The following is a 21,195-nucleotide window of genomic DNA, read 5'->3' as shown; positions in this document are numbered from 1 at the left end:
AGATTGAAAGGTTTATAGCCATCCAGTTAAATTTGAGATTATTTTACAGCCTTAATCTGCCAGGATGGGCATGTGTATGTGCATATAGTTTATAAGTGCATTCTTTAAAATAAAGCTATCTACAGATTTTGCTTATGCTAGCACGAACTATTATTGTGCAATTAGCCATCTGTGATCTCCAGGTCATTAATATCTCTTAGGTGTGAAACATCATTAAAACATCAAACTGTGTTCATACAGTGAGTGATGGTTTTCTTAATTGGGTAATATTTTCAATGCTGAAGATTTCTGAAAACATAATCTACAGTTCGCTGTTGGGAATTCTGTCTTAATAAAAAAGCTATGATTCAAACAAGAGTGCATTATTTTACAAGGCTAGCTGAGAATACAAAGTAAGTAAGCAGTTGGCATTCTTCTTTCTACAACAACAGAGAGGTGGTCAAGGTAATCTGAAGTTTTCCACTCCAAGCCCTACTGAGTGCAAAGATACAACACAAATCTTTAGCACTAATTACTACTAAATGGGTGTTTGACAGGCCATAAGGAATGTTGCTCTGACAAAATGGAAAATATTATACTGGCTGCAGCCTCACCCAGCTTTATGTAGGATTGGTCCTGCAACACAAAATGACCCATAATTAGATGCAAAATTGCCAGTCTCCCTCAGGGAGATGACAGAAAAAGCTAGTACAGGTATGAAAAAATACCAGCTCAGGTAGGGGTCAAAGGATAATTGCTGAGTCAATTTGCAGTCAAGTTGAGTCACACATTTTGGACTAACAATTTGCCATAAATGGCCTCATTCTATTATAATGATCAGTACTCAAAGTTCATCTTCCTACTCCTGCTATTAGAGAGCCCCAGGATACGCAATGAGTGATTAATCATATATTGGATGTTTGGATTAACTGTAAATGTCGACTTTTAAGTGTGTTTTCAGCAAGTAAAGAATAAACAATACTATAATTGAGAAATACAGGAAATATATTTGCCATTCATTAGAATATTAAAACCTAATGCTAAACCATAGTCCCAACTGTAGATTCATTATAAAAAGAAAAAAAACACTTTCACAAATGAGTTCCATTCACAATACCAAGTGCCCAGCTGTGAAGTTGACATGTACAATACAGTCACTCTTGGGTAACATTTCAATGAGACCCAATTTCATAACCAGCAGCTAACAGTTGGTGCATTTAAATCACATCAGTGGAAAAAGATCACTCTTGAGTGACCTCTTAACCCAGTGAGAATAATTTGCTGAGGTTATGTCCCACATCCATGCTGCTACAATAGACTTCAAAGAAAAAGCAGCTTATGCCAATTGTTGGGGATTCAGCTCACAGCAGGAGCTTTGTCATGCAAAAGTGATCATAAAATCAGTTGGTCCTTACTTGAATAGGACCTATAATGGCCACTCTAGGATGCTCTCAGTGCTATACGTGCTACAGGACAAATCAAATCTAGTCATATAGATCTTAAAGCTGGAATAAACCAGGAAGAATCTGCTGACACTCATGAAACATACTAGCAAGTGCCTTTTGGTAGGGAGTTTGGTGCTGGAAAAGCACATCATGTCAGGCAGCATCTGAGGAGCAGGAGAATTGACATTTCAGGCATAAGCCTGGCAAACATTGACTCTCCTGCTCCTCGGATGCTGCCTGACCTGCTGTGCTTTTCCAGCACCACGCTCTCGACTCTGATCTCCAGCATCTGCAGTGCTCAATTTCTACCCTTCGGTAGAGAGTTCAACATATTTGCTACAATGAGTGAGCATATGTTTGATGTAGATAGAAAGTGAATACTTGGTGTCCGCTGGGCTAAAATTTGCAATTTCATGACATTTTATGGAATCTGAACTCAGTTCAGTTGCATCAAACTGGTTTGGGTGTGACACTGACGTGCCATATTTGGGAAGCAAATAGGGTGACTAATTCTTCAAATACAAATAAAGGACCAGGTTGGGGGTAATGTTGATCGGTTCTGGTGACCATAATTGAGGAAGGGCGAACATTCCAGTGATCATAACTCCCTCTGGTGGCCAACTGCCACAGCACAAGTGTCACAGAAATAAACAAGAAGGAAGAGTCAATCTTCCTTAAGTTGTGCTCAAGAAAAAGGCATCCCTTAAACGATGTGAGGCAGTCAAAATATGAATATTAAAATTGATTACACTGGAAGAATGTTTATGAAAGCATAGAAATTTGATTTGTCATTTGGCCCATCAGGGCAGTTCCTCCATTTAATTAGGCCCTAGCTGATCCAAATGGAAATTGGGAAATTAATCTTCCCATTTGTGCCCATTCCATTATTTTCTCAAAGTACAGAGCAAGCATTTTTCAACAAAAGTCTGTTTGAATGTGAACTTCCTAACCAGTCATGGGGATGTAAGTTTGGAGTAAATCCACCATCTGACGTCCAACCCTTCCTCATTTTAGAATGTTTCTATTTCGTGTACTTTGCATTCATAACAAACTTGGAATTCAGTGAGTGGAGATTTATGGAGTTATACATTTTCTTTCCATGAGCAGCAACATATAAAGGAAGTATTATTTTACTATCTCTTTAACCCAGGCAAATCATCTTTTGGAACTTTTGCTTTCTGACAAGAAAATAATCAACGCCCTCCATAGCCAAAAACACCAGATTCTTTCTTCAGTTCTAATATGCCAGTGATCCATTACTGTTCCTTCAGCTCTGTATCTCTCTTAAAATATGCAAAAATTGTGCAGACCACAAATAAATGTTCTGATTCAGCAATATTTGGCAGCTATTCCTATTTAAGGTTATTTCAAATTCCTTTGGGTAGGATCATGAAAATGGCAGATACTGCATGAGTGGAGTTAAGTGTTAATGATTAAATGGTTTTAGTATAAGCTAAAAAACTTAAAGGGACTGTGTAAGTTTTATAACATTACTAGGTGAAAGCGTAGATACAGGGTTACAAGTAAGGAAGTGAAGTGTGAATTGTGCAGTAAAGCATGTCCATTTTGTAGAAAACATAAGACCATGAACAGCTGCTGCTGTTAATGTCATGCATGAGGCTCAGTCTCAGTAATCTAATTTCAAATTGTGAAATCGTGGAGCAATGTCAGTCTTGCAAGCTGGAAGTTATGGACTGCTAGGGACCTGTGGTAAATGCACACATGACAATTCCCTCCTTAACTTTAATATCAGGGGAAGCCGCGAGTAGAGGATCTATAGCTCATCGTGTCATAAAATAAAGTAGGGGACAAATTGTCCAGAATATTTCTTGCACATATCCTGGCAACCGACAGAGCCTAGACATTTAGGAACATTTCCACCTGCTTAGCCAAAGGTGGAAACTGAAAACAGCAAAAAGCAAAAACAAAGCAAAATAGAATGAAAAATGTCGAACATTTTGTACAATTGATTTTGGATTAGAGCTTCCACTGGCAGCATTTAATGGTGATGCAAGTGATATATCACTTCCTTAACAGCAATGGATCGCTGGCATTATCTGTGCAGACAATTGAATTATTTCCAGCTAATTCATCCAGTAATCTTCCATCTCAAATATCCCATCGTAATTCACAACTGCTAAGGATTTTTAATGGATAATTTCACACGCCCAGGTATTTTCTTGTTGTGAATATGACACCACTGCATTACGGTGTGACAGATTTATCTCGCAATTGTTCCTAATTATGACTAATGTGTGGCGAACTCACTCACACCATAAGGCAATGGAGATCTTTCCAAAGACACTGCAGCAAGAGCTAGAAGTGGCAGCCTTCCAAACTGTAAGATGATGATTTGCACTGTGGTAGTCAGTCTCTACGGCATTTACTGTACAATGCATGATATGCTACTGGTATAATAGGGAATTGCTGTCCTTTATATACTGTGTTCCTCAAATCGACAAGCTGCATAAGACATTCTCTGCCACTTAAAAGAAAAGGCATACTTTCTGAATTATCCTTCATAATATTGGGAAATCATACCTTAATTTGAGTCATTGCATCCTAATAAATTAGAAAGTTTTAACTGTGCTATTGCATAACTTATAAAGAATGGATGAAATAATAATCAAAAATTAGTGAGAGCCAATAAAGGAATTTTAAAGTGTGTCTACTGTTGCAGAATGCAGCAGCCAAATAATGCAAAGCAGGACCCACAAACAATGAAATAATATCACAGTCATTATTTTGGTTTATTTTAGGCATTCCTTTTTATTATGTCTTTTTCTCATCAATGAGTTAATTATTCATAACTAACGTACTAGCAATGAGATTTTAAATATGGAAATATGTAAATAATCTCCACAAATTGCAGAATGTGTGACTGTCACATTCTGTAAAGTTGATTTTAATTACATTATTTCGAATAATACTCATGTGAAATGTTTATGTTAAGGGAGGTGTGGAAAATACAATCCATTTTTATTGTTGAGTTTTGTTGTTAACTTTAAAGACTTTAATTTGAAAAACAATTATTTCATCTCACATCAACATAAGAAGATCAGAAACTCTTTGGCCAATTCCATGGGTCAAAAATATTGAGGAGAAAGTGAGGACTGCAGATGTTGGAGATCAAAGCTGAAAATGTGTTGCTGGAAAAGCACAGTAGCTTCAGGGCTCATTCCTGAAGAAGGGCTCATGCCCGAAACGTCGATTCTCCTCCTCTTTGGATGCTGCCTGATCTGCTGCACTTTTCCAGCAACACATTTTCAGTGACAAAAATATTGAGGAAGAGAAGCTGACTGAACAAACAACAAACCTTCCACTTGATGCAACTAATCACAGGACCATCAGGTAATTTATATTTTTTTATATCCACTGTCCTCTGTTTTTTAGTGTAAAACTTTATTCAAAATGTTGAGGAATAAATAGAGTTGTTTGGAGAGAGATACAAAGCAGTAGTTATTTATAGTGGCTGAAGCATCATTGTAAAGGCAGTCAAAATATTTTCAGAACTGTGAGGTATTTTATAATGCATGTGTTCTTGATCATTTCTGCTTGCAGTGTGTCATTTCAAATTCTGATGCACATCTTAGAGAAATCACTGCTACCTCCAAAGTGCATGTTTTTATCTGCCCTCTTGTCCATCAAAGGCTAGCCATTGTGTTGTTGTGCAACAAATGTAGTTTTCTAAGAATCATGGTATGATGGGTTAGATAAATGATAGGTGACCATTTTGAAATATATAAGACTCTGATAGGACTTGACAGAGTAAGTGCTGAAATGATCTTTCCCCTTATAGGGGTATTCTAGTTAAGCATTGCTGTATTAAATTATTTTTAAACTGACTTGAAGAGAAATGATTTCTCTCAGAAAGTCCTTAATATACAGAATACTCCAACCCAGACTGCAGTATCTTTGATTATATTCAAGGCTATGCTGACAAATCTTTGATTGACAAAGGAATCACTGTCAGCAGATGGGAAAGTGGAGTTAAGTTCACAATCAAATCAGCCACTATATTTTGAATGGTAGTGCAGGCTCAAGAAGCTGAATGCTCCTAGTTCCGCTTCTATTTCTTATGTAGTTACATTGCCCAGAAAGTGGTCATTTGGCCCCTCATGCTTGTGGCAGCTCTTTGGAAGAGCTACTCAATTTGTTCCACTCCCCTGCTCTTACCCCATCAGCCTGCATTGTTTTTATCCAGTTAAGAACTGATCAAATGTCCTTTCAAAAACTCCTTCATCCTCACTATCTTCCCTGTACAGAGGGATCTACATTTTATATATTTTTCCTCTCTTTGTTGATTTCTATGTCTGAAATAACTGCAAAAATGTTTTGCATCCAATATAGCTGTTTTCATTTGGTGCAGTTGATTGTCATTTGGAAGTTATGGAGATGGATCCTCAGTTGTGTGCTTCTATTTGGAGCGGACTTGCTGGGAGTGTTAAGGTTTTTTAATACGGTTCACATACATAATTGTCAAAAGCCACTATTAGCAGTGGCTAAAGTAGCTGCCTCAGGTCTGAGTTACTCACTAATGCTACTGAGCAGCTGTGATGCGTAAAGGTTTGGTTAGCTCATTTACGTGTAGACTAAAGCATGGATTGACATCAAACCAAAAGTCTAAAAAGTCCAGTATCAATGGATTATTTTGCTCATAGAATGCAGCAAAGTAGTGGAGACGTGTATTAAATCAAGACATCTTCATTACAGCCTGGCTTATAGATATATAAAGCTCAGAATTGCAAGATGATTAGTCTTTAGTGTTTGTTTTTCCTACCTTCTATTGGTGCCATTGTATGTAGTTAACTAAGCATGAAAACAATCTAATCTCCTTCTTGGTAGGAAAAATACAATGTTTTTTCAAAATAAATTAATTCTAACTCCACAGTTGCAATATTTCTGAGCACTGGTCTCTTAATGGCTCATTAGAATAATGAAGGTTCAAAACATCTAGTCAGTGTTGCATTAAATAATTCTACCATTGATGTCTTGCCTGGGTGTGATGAGGCTTTCCTGATATGAATCCTAATATTGTCTTTTCTTTCTTTCCTGGTTCCTTTATGTTGTATAAGTTAATGATTTTGAAAAGGTTAATGTTGGAGGCTGAAATAAGCTTCACCCAATCTTAAGATATCATGCGGAAATTAAGAGAATATCTTGAGATCTTATCATCTATCTTCCTGATAGTCTTTGAAACAAAATCTAACTAATCAATATAATGTGTGCCTAATTGCTACCATGTGATTATCTTCCTAAAATAAGAACCTCTTCTTGTTAAGATTCACTAGTAGTTATTCCTCTGCCACTGTACACCAAATAGCCCTGAAAACAGTCAAAAAAAAAGTCAATGGTGGCAGATTCTACTATCCAAGAATACCACATCTTACGCTTCTCTCATTACTAAATTATGAAGATTTATATTTTCCACATCTTGGATAAGATCAATTATCCGATGCCTTCTTTCCAGGCTGAAAAGTCTAAACTTGTTTAGTCTTTGTTCATAAGACAAGCTTTTAACATTTAATGAGCCTTGTGACTCTACAATACAGTCTTTGAACCTCCTTTGTGACTAGAATTAGATAAAGTGCTGTACTCTACCTTTGGCCTCATTCATCGGATTGGCCCACCTACTATCATTTTCACACTATGGTGCAGGTAGGTGAACGACGAATGATTCTGTGGCACTAGTTTACAATACAGACGGGGAGGTCAAATAGTTTGGTTGGCTTGATAGCAACAGTGTAATATAGAAAGATACCAACAATGGCTTTTGTGGCTTCAATTCCCATACTAGCTGTTACAGTTCTTAGAGTACCTACATTTCTGCACTTCCCATTGCATGTGGAATAGTGAATGTCAAAGTATACATGTATCAACCCAAATGGCTCTTGAATGGTGGGGCATACTGCCAAAAGGTCTTTTGGAAATGATGGCTAATTACTAGCTTACATTTTACTCCATTACAAAGAATGGTTCTACAACTACAAATTAGATGTTTTGCAATGAAATTAATGATTAGTTTACTACTAATTTCTTGCTTTCATATGATATTCCTCATTTTGCCAAACAATAAAACATATTTTGTTACAAGGATAATATTTCATGGATCATCCTATTAAGAAATGTTTAAGTATTGAGAGGAAATGCAGGATTTCCTGACAGGAAAATTTATTGACCTCAGACTACATTGGATATTCAGTGTAAGTTAGAAGCTGGTCTCACCTCCTCTCATCAAGTCCTTTAGAAGAAAATCAACTTTAACCTTCTACAGGTGAGGCATTGAGTTTTTGTACCTGCTTATCCATTGTGGGGATTGTCATACAGGTTTACAGATCTTCCTACATCTCTATGTAATTTCCTAAGTACTCCTCCCACCTCTCACAAAAATAACCTGCCATAAGATCTTCTCTTGGTAAGGTGCACAAATGAGCCCTTCCTGAAGAAGGGCTCATGCCCGAAACGTCGACTCTCCTGCTCCTTGGATGCTGCCTGACCTGCTGCGCTTTTCCAGCAACACATTTTCAGCTCTGATACTCCAGCATCTGCAGTCCTCACTTTCTCCTAGGGTGCACAAATGCCAAGGGGATGGATATAATAAACACTACATTTATTCTAGAGCCTAGGATGGATGTAAAGTCAATCATTGTCATTTCCTATTTGATGAAATGATATTTTGCAATAAATGACACCATTGTAAATGTGAGAATTATTCCCACTAAAGATCGGCCTCCATAGGCTGAGGCCAACAAAGTTAAGGAAATGAATCTCCCTTAATTTCTTTCTCCAACTGTAAAGGAATTTTTTTTACAAATCTGACTTGTTACATTCTGGATCAGTCCATTGAATTTGTGTATCTCTCATGTTATTGCCAGATTATTTTCACTCCTTCATGTTACGATTTTATGTTGGATTTTGCAAATGTTGTACAAATGGAAAAGTTGACTGTACCACAAATGAATTACTCTGAATTATTTGTAAAATTCTTTCAAGTGAGGTTTACATTTCCATTTCAGTCAGTTTAATCCTGGACCGACTGCATGAATTGAGCTATTAATAACCATTAGGTTTGGTTTTCTGACACACTGGCATTATGATAAATAGACTGACGTTTGAGAAAAAAATTGTAGATGCTTTTCAAGTTCGATTCAATAAACAATGGAAAGTTTCAAAATGAAAATGAACTTAACTGCAGCAGCGGCTACTTCTTTAACCATACAGTGTTGGCTTGGGGACTAAATTTTTAATCGGTAGTATTACTGCTGTGAATGATGAAGTTCTTAAAAATGATACAGCCGTTTGACACTAAAATAAAACAAAGAACTGCTGTTGCTGGAGATTGGAAATAAGCAAAACCAAAAATCGCTGGAGAAACTCAGCAGGTCTGGCTGCATCTGCGGAGAGAGGACACAATTAATCTCGACTCCAGTGACCCAAGTGATTCATTCTCAATGCTGTGAAGAAGAGACATTGGATTTGAAACCTTAACTGTGCTGTCTCTCCACAGATACTGCCATACCTGCTGAGTTTCTCCAGAAATTTTTGTTTTTTTTCCCCAGCTGCTTGATTCCTTCTGTTGGCAAATGATTCTTGAGTTCTAATCCCAATCCAGGATCTGAGCACAAATATATTGAGTCTGTCACTACAGTGCAGTAGGCAGAGAGTGCTGCATTGCCTGAGGGGCCATCCTTTTTGGATCAGATGTTAAACTAAGAGCCCATTTACCCTCTTAGGTGACAATAAAATATCTCATAGAAAGGAGGTAGAGGAGAGGAAAGTTATACCAGTGATCTAGCCAATATCACAAAAATAGATTATCGGATCACTATCATATTGTTTGTGGGAATTTATACTGGTCAAATTGATTGCTGCATTCCCCACAGTAGTCACTACATTTCCAAAATATTTAATTGACTATAAAATGCTTTGAGATGTGCAGTGGTTGTGTAAAGTGTTTTACAAATGCAAGTTTTTAAAACATTTTTTAAACTTGTCTCTGTTCTCTGCTGTATTGCACTTGTTCATATGTTAGTGCTTTTCAATAAAAATATCAAAAGTAAGTCAATCATATTTGGAAAAACTAATTGCATGTTACCTTACATGGAGAGCAAGGATTGTATCTTTAAAGTGTCTTACTTGTTATTAAAGGAGTCTGTAATCTGAAAGGGGTTTGTAAACTTAAAGGAGTTTGATCAGTTTATTAAAATAAAATGGTGTGTTGGAGTATTTTCTAAGTGTCATAGAAACCTCGATGAGTGATTTATTTACCATCACTTGCATTTTGAAGTGAATAATATAGTATAATACAGTATAAAGCTTCAACCATCTCCACAATCTGGCCCCATTTTGGAGAGTTTAAGAATAAAAAGGATAAAAGATACAGCTGGAACAGAACCCTGAGCTCTGCACTATCACCCTTCCTCCAACGCCTCGCTACTGCCTGCACCAGACACACAACATAGGAGTCACCACGTTTTAGGCGCCATCGCTTCACCACTGGGCCCACCTCAGTGACGCTGTGCCAATTTGATGCCAGGTCCCATGCTGAACCCACACTCGCCACACAACCAGGAGTCCCCTGTTCTGCTGCCACCTCAGTGACACCTATGTGTTCTTTCTATACTCACTTTCCCCGACAGCAGCGATCACAACAACAGGCCGACAACGACCAACAAGAGCCTGGGGGGCCAAGACCCAGCCACAGATAACACTGCTGCGGCTGGGTGCTCTTTCTCATTCTGGCTTCCTCCACCCCTGCCCTCTTTCTCTCTTTCCCTCTCTCTGAACAGATACCTTATACATAGAAAAGCATCGAAAAGTGCAGCTCCATACAATGATCATGGCAGTTTAAGATTAACTGAAAAACACCAGCCCACCACTATCCACTCTTCCAAAACTGCTTTATGTGCCTAGCAGCTGAGGTTTCCCAATAATACCTCCCCCCATCTGAACTGCAGCAAATAGTGAAGGAGCTATCCCACTCTGGCAGACTGCACATTTGTGAATACACCGTGACCCTTTCATGTACTATCCTCTCAGATATCCAGAGAGCAATAAAAGTCCTTCAACGGGAAACTAAAGACATCAGGACTGGTTCCTTACCTTCAATAACACTGCATTAATTATTAAATAAAACAAATGGCACTCTTTCAGCTTCAACAAACTATGATGTCACTCATCATACTGAGGCTGATTTCCATGCCCAGCTCTTAAGAACATTTTTGAATTCTGTGCATTTTGTTTTTAATTAGCTGAATAAATGATGCAAGGCAAAAGGTTGACGTGGACAAGCCAGTGCCTGTCTCTTCCTGATTACTGACCTTACCACCTCACAGTTTCAGAGTGGGAAAAGAAACATCTTTACCTGAAAATAGTTATCTGTACATGTCATCTCGAAATGATATTGCACAGGTCAGAAAACATGCCTGTACTCAGAAAACTATTTAAAACGTTTAATACTTAAACACCACTTAAGAATCACTCCCATATCTCAGTCCAGTCACATTTACAGCATTCTGCTTAACCTGCTACAGTAACATTTTAGCATCTGAACAGGTATGAAGTTCAAATCATCGATTTCTCCAACATAGAGAGTAGACCATTTGACTAACAGTCTCTATGGGAGCAATAGAGATAAGCCTGCAGCAGCATAAGTGACTATATACAGACAATGATTTATTGAGATTCAGTACTAGTAAATGACTCATGAAGAGTTAATGTTTTACTGGAGGCCACAGATCATGCCGTATTAATGGAAGCATATTTTAAACCAGTATGTCCCTATAATATTTATTTTAGATTATTTCTGGTCAAAATCTATCCTGAGAAAGTGTATTTTTGAGAAAACAATTCAAGGGCTGATGGAAATCTATCCAAGAAGGATACTGAAGACTTGTTTTCCACCAGCTCAATGTCACATCAATTGGTTTCAATTTGGATTGGGGTCAAAACAGAATACCTGAAGCTTGTCATTGGAGTTCAGCATCAATAGCTGCTTGGTTATATGACTGCATGGCTGCTTAGAGCATCCATATATACCACTCAGGTGCAACATAATCAGGGCACCTGCATTATCAGACTGAGCTGGACTTTGAACCTAGTCTGAGAGGTAAAAAGCAACCAATTCTGCCACTAGCCTCAAATTTCTAAAGTATATGTACATTTTGTGTGTTATTCTTTAAACATCAATCCCTTCAAAGATAACTCTAAGAGCACTTGACTTTTTTAGATTAGATTAGATCACTTACAGTGTGGAAACAGGCCCTTCGGCCCAACAAGTCCAGACCAACCTGCCGAAGCGCAACCCACCCAGACCCATTCTCCGACATTTACCCCTTCACCTAACACTGCGGGCAATTTAGCCTGGCCAATTCACCTAACCTGCACATTTTTGGACTGTGGGAGGAAACCAGAGCACCCGGAAGAAACCCACGCAGACACGGGGAGAACGTGCAAACTCCACACAGTCAGTCGCCTGAGGCAGGAATTGAATCCGGGTCTCTGGCGCTGTGAGGCAACAGTGCTAACCACTGTGCCACCGTGCTGCCCACATTGATTGCAATGTATCAATTATTGTTGACTCATATTTGAGATGTACTGGAACTATGCTTCAAGAGCACCCATTCTAAGTGTAAATCACAATTTGTAAATAAATAATACATGAAGCAAACATAACTGGATAGCATGTGAGACTCAAGCAGCATCTCAAGAATATTCAGATGCCCTGACTCAGGCCTGGCTCCTACTATGATTGACCAAGTCAAATGCTTTATATCAAATCCTGCAGGAGGCACCACACAGCAACGCTCATGTCATAGCAAGTCAAAGAGAAAAGGAAAACTAATACAGAGATGAAAAGTGCAGAAAAATAAACAAGAAGAGGGGATGAAAGTGAGGAGGAGCAAGAGAAATTAAGAGATTGGGATATATATTAACTTTATGAGGTCAGGAGGGACTAACTTGCTATAATGAGAAATGAACAGAGTTGAGGAAACGGATCAAGAGCTGGATCGGCCCTGTCGGGATTGGAAACAGAAGTGGGGACTCCTTTTAGTGTTGTCAACTGTGATCGAATCTATTCCCGAAGGTTTTCAACATATGACCTGCTTTCATGCTCTAGCCATTAGCCAACCACTCCATCCATCCATTTGACACACTGCATTCCTATAACAATTAGACAGCCAAAGACTCATTGCCAAATTGAAGAATGCTTCACTGTCAGCCTTTTGCTACCCCATTTTCAATTTTCCCCATATTGCATAAAGTAAAACAAAAAAATCCCAATCATTTTCAGTGGCCCCCGGGTTATCCTTCAGGGTGGCACACAACAGTGTCCTGGAGATTGATCTTCAGTATCTGGAGACTCCAGACCAGTCCTGAAGGATTGGCAAGCCCAGGTTCTGAACTCATTCCTGGATTGAAGAGTTGGGAGATAATTATTCATTTTCATGAGGACAACTCCCTAAAAGGCATGCATAGCAGACTGGTTCTCAAATCTAAATAAAAACCAAATGAACTACGGATGCTGTAAACCAGAAACACAAACAGACATTGCTGAAAAAGCTCAGCAGGTCTGGCAGCATCTGCAAAGAGAAATCAGAGTTAATGTTTCAGACCCTTCCTCAGATAGTGTCAGCTGCTTTTGTTGCACTGTGGCCAAAGCAAAGGTATGAATTGTCAAATGCAGGGCAGACTTTCTGTAGAATACTGGATTGGTGAACTATTTCTGTGGTCAGCAAAGCTTTGGAAAGAATTCTGAGGGATAGGCTATATGACTATTTGCTAAAGTCATTTGTGATTAAAGGCAGTCAGTATGGCTTTGTGAGGGGCAGGTCATGCCTCACAAATCTTATTGAGTTCTTTGAGGAGGTGACAAGACAGGTCGACGGCAGTCGAGCAATGGATGTGGTGAATATGGACATCAGCTAGGCACTTGATAAGGTTCCCCATGGTAGGCTCATTTATAAAGTCAGGAAGTATGGGATACAGGGAGATTTGGCTATCTGGATTCAGAATTGATTGGCTGACAGAAAGCAGAGAGTGATTGTAGATGGAAAGTATTCTGCCTGGAGGTCAGTGACGAGTGGGGTCCCGCAGGGCTCTGTTATTGGGCCTCTGCTCTTTGTAGTTTTATAAATGATTTGGATGAGGTGGTTGAAGGGTGGGTTAGTAAATTTGCAGATGACACAAAGGTTGGAGGTGCCGTTGATAGTATTGAGGGCGGTTGCAGGCTGCAGCGCGACATAGACAAGGCTGAGAAATGGCAGATGGAGTTTAACCTGGATAAATGCGAAGTGATGCATTTTGCAAGGTTGAACCTGAATACTGAATATAGGATTAATGACAGGATTCTTGGCAGTTTGCAGAAACAGAGGGGTCTGGGTATGCTTGTACATAGATCCCTCAAAGTTGCCACCCAAGTGGATAGGGTTGTTAAGAAAGCATATGGTGTTTTGGCTTTCATTAACAGGGGGATCGGGTTTAAGAGCCGCAACATTTTACTACAGCTCTACAAGTCCCTGGTGAGACCACACTTGGAATATTGTGTCCAGTTCTGGTCGCCCTACTATAGGAAAGATACAGAGGCTTTGGAGAGGGTGCAAAGAAGATTCATCATGATGCTGCCTAGACTGGAGGGCTTGCCTTATGAAGAAAGGTTGAATAAGCTCAGACGTTTCTCTCTGGAGAGAAGGAGGAAGAGAGGAGACCTAATCAAGGTGTATAAAATAATGAGAGGAATAAATAGAATCATTTGAGAGAGACTTTTCCCCAGGGCAGGATTGACTGGTACAAGGTAGTTTTAAGATATTAGGAGAAAGGTATATAGGAGATGTCAGAGGTAGGTTCTTTACGCAGAGAGTTGTGAATGCATGGAATGCGTTGCCAGCGGTGGTGGTGGAAGCTGAGTCATTAGGGACATTTAAGCGACTGCTGGACATGTACATGGATAGCAGTGAGTTGAGGGGTGCGTAGGTTAAGTTATTATATTTTATTTTAGGATTAAACCTCAGCACAACATCTTGGGCCTAAGGGCCTGTTCTGTGCTGTACTTTTCTATGTTCTATGTTCTGTTCAGCCAATTACAGCACAATCTCTAGAAGCAAAATGTACAAGCATTCACATACAGCCACTGCTGAGAATTGAAAAATGTGACAGAAATGGAGGATTTTACAGAGATTATTATTTGAAATAGTAAGATTTCCCAATCAATTCTAGCCAATTCACATCCCATACCCTCTTAGTTCCCTTAAATCAGACTCAGGAACCGGGTTGCGGAATCAATTTTGTTCTCTATCCTATTCCAGACTGCCACCATATTATGACCACACTTCTCCAAGGGACTGTTAATTAATCCTTTCTCATTGCACAGTACCCAACCTGTTCTCTGGTTCCTCAAAGTATTAATGAAAAAGAAAATCATGTACACATTGCAGGGAATCTTCCTCCACAATACTATTGCTAGTTTGGTTTGTCTAATCTATATATAAATTAAAATTACTGATGATTACAGTTTTACACTTAGTGCATGGATCTCTGATTTCTTGTTAAATACCATCCATTAAAACTCCACTATTGTTTGAGGGCCTACAGACAACCCCAAGTAGTATTTTCTGCTCCTTGGTGTTTTTTATCTCCAAACGTACAGATTGCACGTCATGGGTTGCTGAGCCAATATGCTCCCTCACTATTGCATGAATTTCTTCTTTTACTAACAATGCTACTCCATGCCCTCTCCCTTCTTTCCTGAAAAATGAATACCTTTGGATATTCCTTTCCGATCCTTGGTCACCAAACAGTCATGTATCTGCAATCGCAATTATATCTTAACTATATCTAATTATGCTGTTAATTCATCAACAGTGAAAGCTCTGCCCATTAGGAACACAAGGCCTTCAGAATTGTCTTTTTAACCTTGTTAGCAATCTTAATTTTCATTTACACAATGCTCCATTTGTTTTATTGCTCTTGATTTTTCTGCCTTCCACTTTTGCTTCTTACATTTTCTATCTTTTGTTTCTATCCCTGGTTCTTCCTCATCATCTCCTTTCACAGGTCCCCATCTCCTAGCCAGTTGAGTTTAAATGTTCTCTGCAGTCATAACAAACAGCAACTCCTCTTCCATCCCCTACTGCAGGACATTGGTTTCAGTCCTACCCTGGCACGGCCCATCCTATTTGCACAGGGCCCACCTTCCCCAGAACTGATCTTATTGGCCTAGCAGTCTGAATCCCTCCTTCCTACACCAGTTCTCCAACCATGTATTCATCCAGTATAACCTGTTATTTTTATTCTTGCTAGTATGTGGCACTAGTTGTAACCCTGAGATTGCAACCTTTGAGTCCTACGGTTTAATTTATTCTCCTATATTCTGTTTGTAGGACCACATCGCTTCCTCAATCTATATTGTTGGTGCTGACATATATCACGACAACTGATTTTTCATCCCACCCACATCAGAATGCCTTTCAGTAATTGTGACTGGGACTAGGGAGTCAACATTCCACCCTCTTTTGCTGTTTTGTCTCTTTTACTGTAGAAATGCCTGTCTATTCTCCTCACTATTGAAACCTCTATCACTACAACTCTGCCATTTTTAATTCCTCCCCTCAGGTAGATATTGTAGTCTTTGTCAGCCAGGTGGATTTCACAGAATATGAGTTTCCTGAGTGGGACTGTTAACCTGGTCCATTCAGGGAGCCCTGGCTGACTGATATAAAGAGAGTTGACAGAGGTTTTGGTCACACTGAGAGCTGGCTCTACGGGGTCAGTGCCACATGTAAATAAATGGTGACTTGGTGACGGGATACCAGCCTCTGTGGAGTTCTTACAGATAAATCTCGTAGAGTTCCTGCCACATCCTGTTTCCACGTGGATATGTACAGGGTCTGTTGGTCTGGTATAATAAAGGAAAAGCGCAGCAGGTCAGGCAGCATCCAAGGAACAGGAAATTTGACGTTTCGGGCATAAGCCCTTCATCAGGAATGCCCTGATGAAGGGCTTATGCCCAAAACGTCGAATTTCCTGTTCCTTGGATGCTGCCTGACCTGCTGCGCTTTTCCAGCAACACATTTTCCGCTCTGATCTCCAGCATCTGCAGACCTCACTTTCTCCTATAATAAAGGAAAACCAGAGTGAGGTCTAAAAAGAAGGGGCACTTGTCTTAAATATGATTAGTTTATATCATGATAGCAACTATTGAAATGTTACGTTGATAATATGGACATTATTACAAAGATTATGAGGATGACTTCAATGTTAGGTCTTATCCTATTGAGGTCCAAAGCTGTCCATCTGCCAGGGTCCACAGGCCAATACCCTATTGAGCAGTGCTTCATGCACTCCTCAGCATCAATCCTTTCACACCCTTATGCAATAACAATTTCAGTTAAAATGCCAGTGAGTCTACAGGCATCCAAAGTTATTAACCTCTAAATTGGATAATACCTGCTGTCCACACATGCCCAGTTCAACAAGGAAGTTGCCCTGTTCCTCGACAAGTTGTACTGCTCCGTCCCAATATCGGAACAGAAGGTTCACAAGAATGGATGACCATCATAAAACAGAGTGGCACAGAAATAACAGAAAAGATTCCACTTTGTCCATTAATGTGCAAGTTAATGGTTAAGGAAATCATTTGTCCTAATTACTATCAAACAATCTTTTTGAAAATGAAAATTAGTTCAAAGTCTCATTCATAATGATTGTGATTCTAAAAAAAACAATTTCTTCCTTAAAATTTTCCTTTCCACTTCTTTATTCCATCTACTTCCCTCTCTTAATTTCACACACTGACATTGAGTTAACCAATCTATTTGCTATCTCCTGCTTCAAGCTGTGTGCCTCACTTTAAACTAATTGGGTAAAGAGGTACAAAGTTGCTTGCCCAACTTCCACAGATTCCTGATCCTATATAAAGGGCATGGGGTTGAAATGGTTTTCTAATAACTGGAAATTCCACTAAAAAAGTTTATAGAACCATTGTAGAGAAGTGTAATTGTAATGAATGGCTTTTGACATTCAGCCACTGCTGATCACAAAATCCGACCCATTATTTTAAAATTCCCAGTGAATGACACAAAAGAGAAAATAGAAACAGGACTTACTGTTACATACGGCATCTTTGATAGGTGTACATTCTGAACTCAGCACTTCATTTTCTTCACAGAGAGTGCACGGGAGACAAGGGTCAGCACTGCTCTTCTGGTCAGAATAGGTTTCCGGAGGGCATTTCTCACAGATCGTATTCTGTTTATCAGTACACAGTTGCAGTACTCCAAATCCCTCTTCACAAAGGTCACACTTAAGGCACTCTCCACCCACATTATCAGGATCCTCATAATAGCCATCCATGCAAATGCAGGATGTATCAAAGTTATCCATACAAGGGATTGCAATGGTTCTTGTGCCTAAACATTCTGTGCAAGGTTTGCATGGTTCAATGTGGCTTGAAACATCTGAATAAGCAACACCTAGGATGAAAGAAAAACAGTAACAAATAAGTGAAAACATACGTTGTCTTTATTATTCATGCTCATTACATGGGCATCTGTTCCCAAAACAAACATTTTGCAACACCTTAAGCCAGTTAGTAACGGGTGCACATTTTGTGGCAAACGCTTCATTGCTCTACAACATCAAAATAAGAAACTTGATGAGCAAATGGGCCTATCAACAAAATGGACAGAGAGGCGGTGGATGCAATTTAGTAAGGAGAAGTTTACAATGATTCATTTAAATAAAGAAAAATAATGAAAGCCCTCACTATAGTTTGTAGGAGAAACATGCTAATGTAAGGGTAACCCAGAGGTTCAAATACAAAAATCCATGAACTTGTGAATACTGATGGGTCAAACTATACAGTATTTTGGGTGTTGTAAGTGGAGGCCTGGAATATAAGAACAAAGACGTAACGATAAACTTGTACAAAGCAACGATTAGGCAATAGTTAAGTGACCATATGCAGTTTTTGGGTACACAGCATTTAAATTAAGAGTTAATCAGCATTTAAACTAAAGTCTAGATTAGAGTGGTGCTGGAAAAGCACAGCAGCTCAGGCAGCATCTGAAGAGCAGTAAAATCGACATTTTGGGCAAAAGTCCTTCATCAGGAATACATATTTAAACTAAAGAACAATACAGAAGTTTGGAGTGAAAACAAGGCAGTTAGATGAGATTTTAATACACTTGCAATGCATTAACAAACATTTGAGCCAAATATTCCCTTTAATTGTACATTTTTCCCACAACATTCATACTTTTTATGATTCAAAGCCTTTTCTAAAGCAGTTCACACTTTTGCTCCTGGGGAGAGACAGCAGCATTCCCAATCAAAAATGTTGCAACGCAACAAGTACACACAAGATTCTGTGCAGTTTTCAACGTGTCCCATTGAAAATCCTGTAATCACTGCATGCAATCTGTCTTGACTCATTTCTAGATGCGGCAACCTTGTGTCAACTTACAATTTGACCTGCATCGGACTTTTACTTTGCAAATAAAGGGGTTGGAAAATGTTGATTGCTACAATACAATCTACAATCTACAGGGGGAAACAGCGTAGGCATAGTGGTAATGTCATCAAATTAGAGACCCTGGATAATACTCTAGATAAGGTCAGAAGTTATGCGACACCAGGTTATAGTCCAACAGTTTTTTTTCATTCACAAGCTTTCAGAGTGCTTCTGGCTTCACCTGATGAAGGAGCAGCACTCCAAAAGCTTGTGATTTCAAATAAAGCTGTTGGACTATAATCTGGTGTCATGTGACATCTGACTTTGTCCACCCCAGTCCAACACCAGCACCTCCACATCATAATATTCTGAAGACCTCGAACTCATTCCTACTGGAGCAGTGGTGATATTCGAATTCAATTCAAAACGTATCCTAATGGTGACTGTGTTATTTCTGTTGATTGCTGTGAAAACCCATCCACTTCACTACAGCACTGTCCTTTAGGGAAGGAAACTGTCATCCTCACCTGGTCTGACCTTTGTATGACCAAGACCCACAGCAATATGATTGACGCTCTGGGTAATTAGGGATGGGCAAGAAATAGCCATTTAGCCTGTGATACCTACGTACTAAGAATGAACAATTGAGCAAAGGTCAGTATGACAATTCAGCAATTTATCGAGATGTATTTGTAGATCTCAGAGATCATCCTGTCTTCTCTGGAACCTTAATTTAGTGCTTGGAAACAAAATGCTAAAATGGAAACATAGCTATAATTAATTTATTCTGTGACATCCTTGAGATGCACAAAAGAATAATAATTGTACATGAAAACCTTTGAAACTTTCATTTGATTTATACAGAATCTCCATTGGCAACTATGGCAGAAAGTCTTCAATCTCATGATTCTAGGCTGGATCTGAAACCAGATGTGAAGGCTGATATCTAATGCACTGTGTCGAATAGCCCATTGGCTTGAATCAGGGGATACAGGAGAGACCTTTTTTTTAATCCAGAGTCTCCTTAAACGTGGAACTCTGTATCACAAAGTAAGGTGAATAACTCAGATGTATTTACAGGGAAGTTAGATAAGTGTACAAGAGGGAAAGGAGTACTAGAATATAGTTGAAGAAAGTGTAGGGGGGATTCTTGTGGAGCACAAACACAAAATCAAATTAGTTTGAACGGTATGTTTCTGCGAAATTGATGTTATTCTTCTTTAAAGAACAATGCTTTTTAAATTATTATGGCTAGACAGGAATCTTGTTACTCAGAGTCAGCAACAGTCACTAATAGGTTTTGCCATGAGATGTATTTCCTCCCCTACTGACCCATACAGGACTTCTGACATAAAGAGAAGGAGGTTTGTGGACTTTCCTCCAGTCCATTTCGGGACAGGATCCAGACTGGTGGGACGTTAAATGGAAGCTTTAAGCATCTACTGAAGACTGCAAGCATTATTCACAAAGCAAAATTAAAGAAATATTAGCCCTTGCTTAAAGACAATCCACCTCGGAAAGAGGGGAAATTTAAATCTGAATGCAAAGTTCAAGCACCACTTGTCCCAGAAGCTAAAGTAGCCAATTCCATCTGAATACATTCCAAGAGGTTTGAGTACTCAGCCTCATAAGACCCAGGTTTACACACCTAAAGACCTTTCACCTGAGTCAGACAGTGATCTAGTGGTTAGTCCCTGGAGGAGAGAGTGTCAGCCTTGTAGTTATCAGGAAATGAGCAATTCATTATATCCCACACTTCTAAGTCTACATCAATCTTCTCAAAACTATTTATTAAAAAAAAGACTGAAATTAAATCTAAATCAAACCTGTGGTTGTAAAAACAGTTTTGAATGAAATTGAAAAATTTTAGTTGGCTAAACAATGAGCGTAATTTCCCACCCTCTCTGGCTGCATGTTTGGAGATGGGGAGGACATTTAGTCAGGCAGGAGTTGTGCATTGGCCACCTGTCCATCCCCTGATAGAGTTCAGAGCAGAAATGCCTTTCATCAACCTATCACCCCCCCCCCACCAATTGAGGTTTTTGAGTGGAGTGAAGGGCTTCATCCCACTGTCACTGGTATCAACCCAGCTCTGGGTGGACATTTTGCCATCTACAATGCACAACAAGCAATGTCATGCAGCCTGGTTACTGTTTCTTGGCTGTAGGAGGAGTGGTTCCTCAGTATCTGCTCAAGGAGTCCAGTATCAGAAAAAGAAGACCCACTAAAGAGCCAAACCCTAGAGGGTGATCTTGTTGCAACTACCTTATCTCACAGACCCTATACTGAAAAACTTCCAGTCATTGCTTACCTGTGGTCAGA

General features: G+C 39.2%; 1 protein-coding gene across 1 annotated transcript in view; it reads right to left on the bottom strand.

The window, feature by feature from the left end:
• ngfrb (nerve growth factor receptor b) overlaps positions 1-21,195 on the bottom strand; it is a 177,060-nt gene that overhangs the window by 94,414 nt on the left and 61,451 nt on the right. Inside the window, exon 3 of the mRNA XM_060848555.1 lies at positions 17,528-17,893. Within this exon, the coding sequence (XP_060704538.1) occupies positions 17,528-17,893 (366 nt within the window). The remainder of the gene's footprint in view (positions 1-17,527; positions 17,894-21,195) is intronic.

This window comes from Hemiscyllium ocellatum, chromosome 32 (assembly GCF_020745735.1).
Source record: "Hemiscyllium ocellatum isolate sHemOce1 chromosome 32, sHemOce1.pat.X.cur, whole genome shotgun sequence".
Lineage (NCBI taxonomy): Eukaryota > Metazoa > Chordata > Chondrichthyes > Orectolobiformes > Hemiscylliidae > Hemiscyllium > Hemiscyllium ocellatum.
This window is presented reverse-complemented; position numbering and strand designations above follow the sequence as displayed.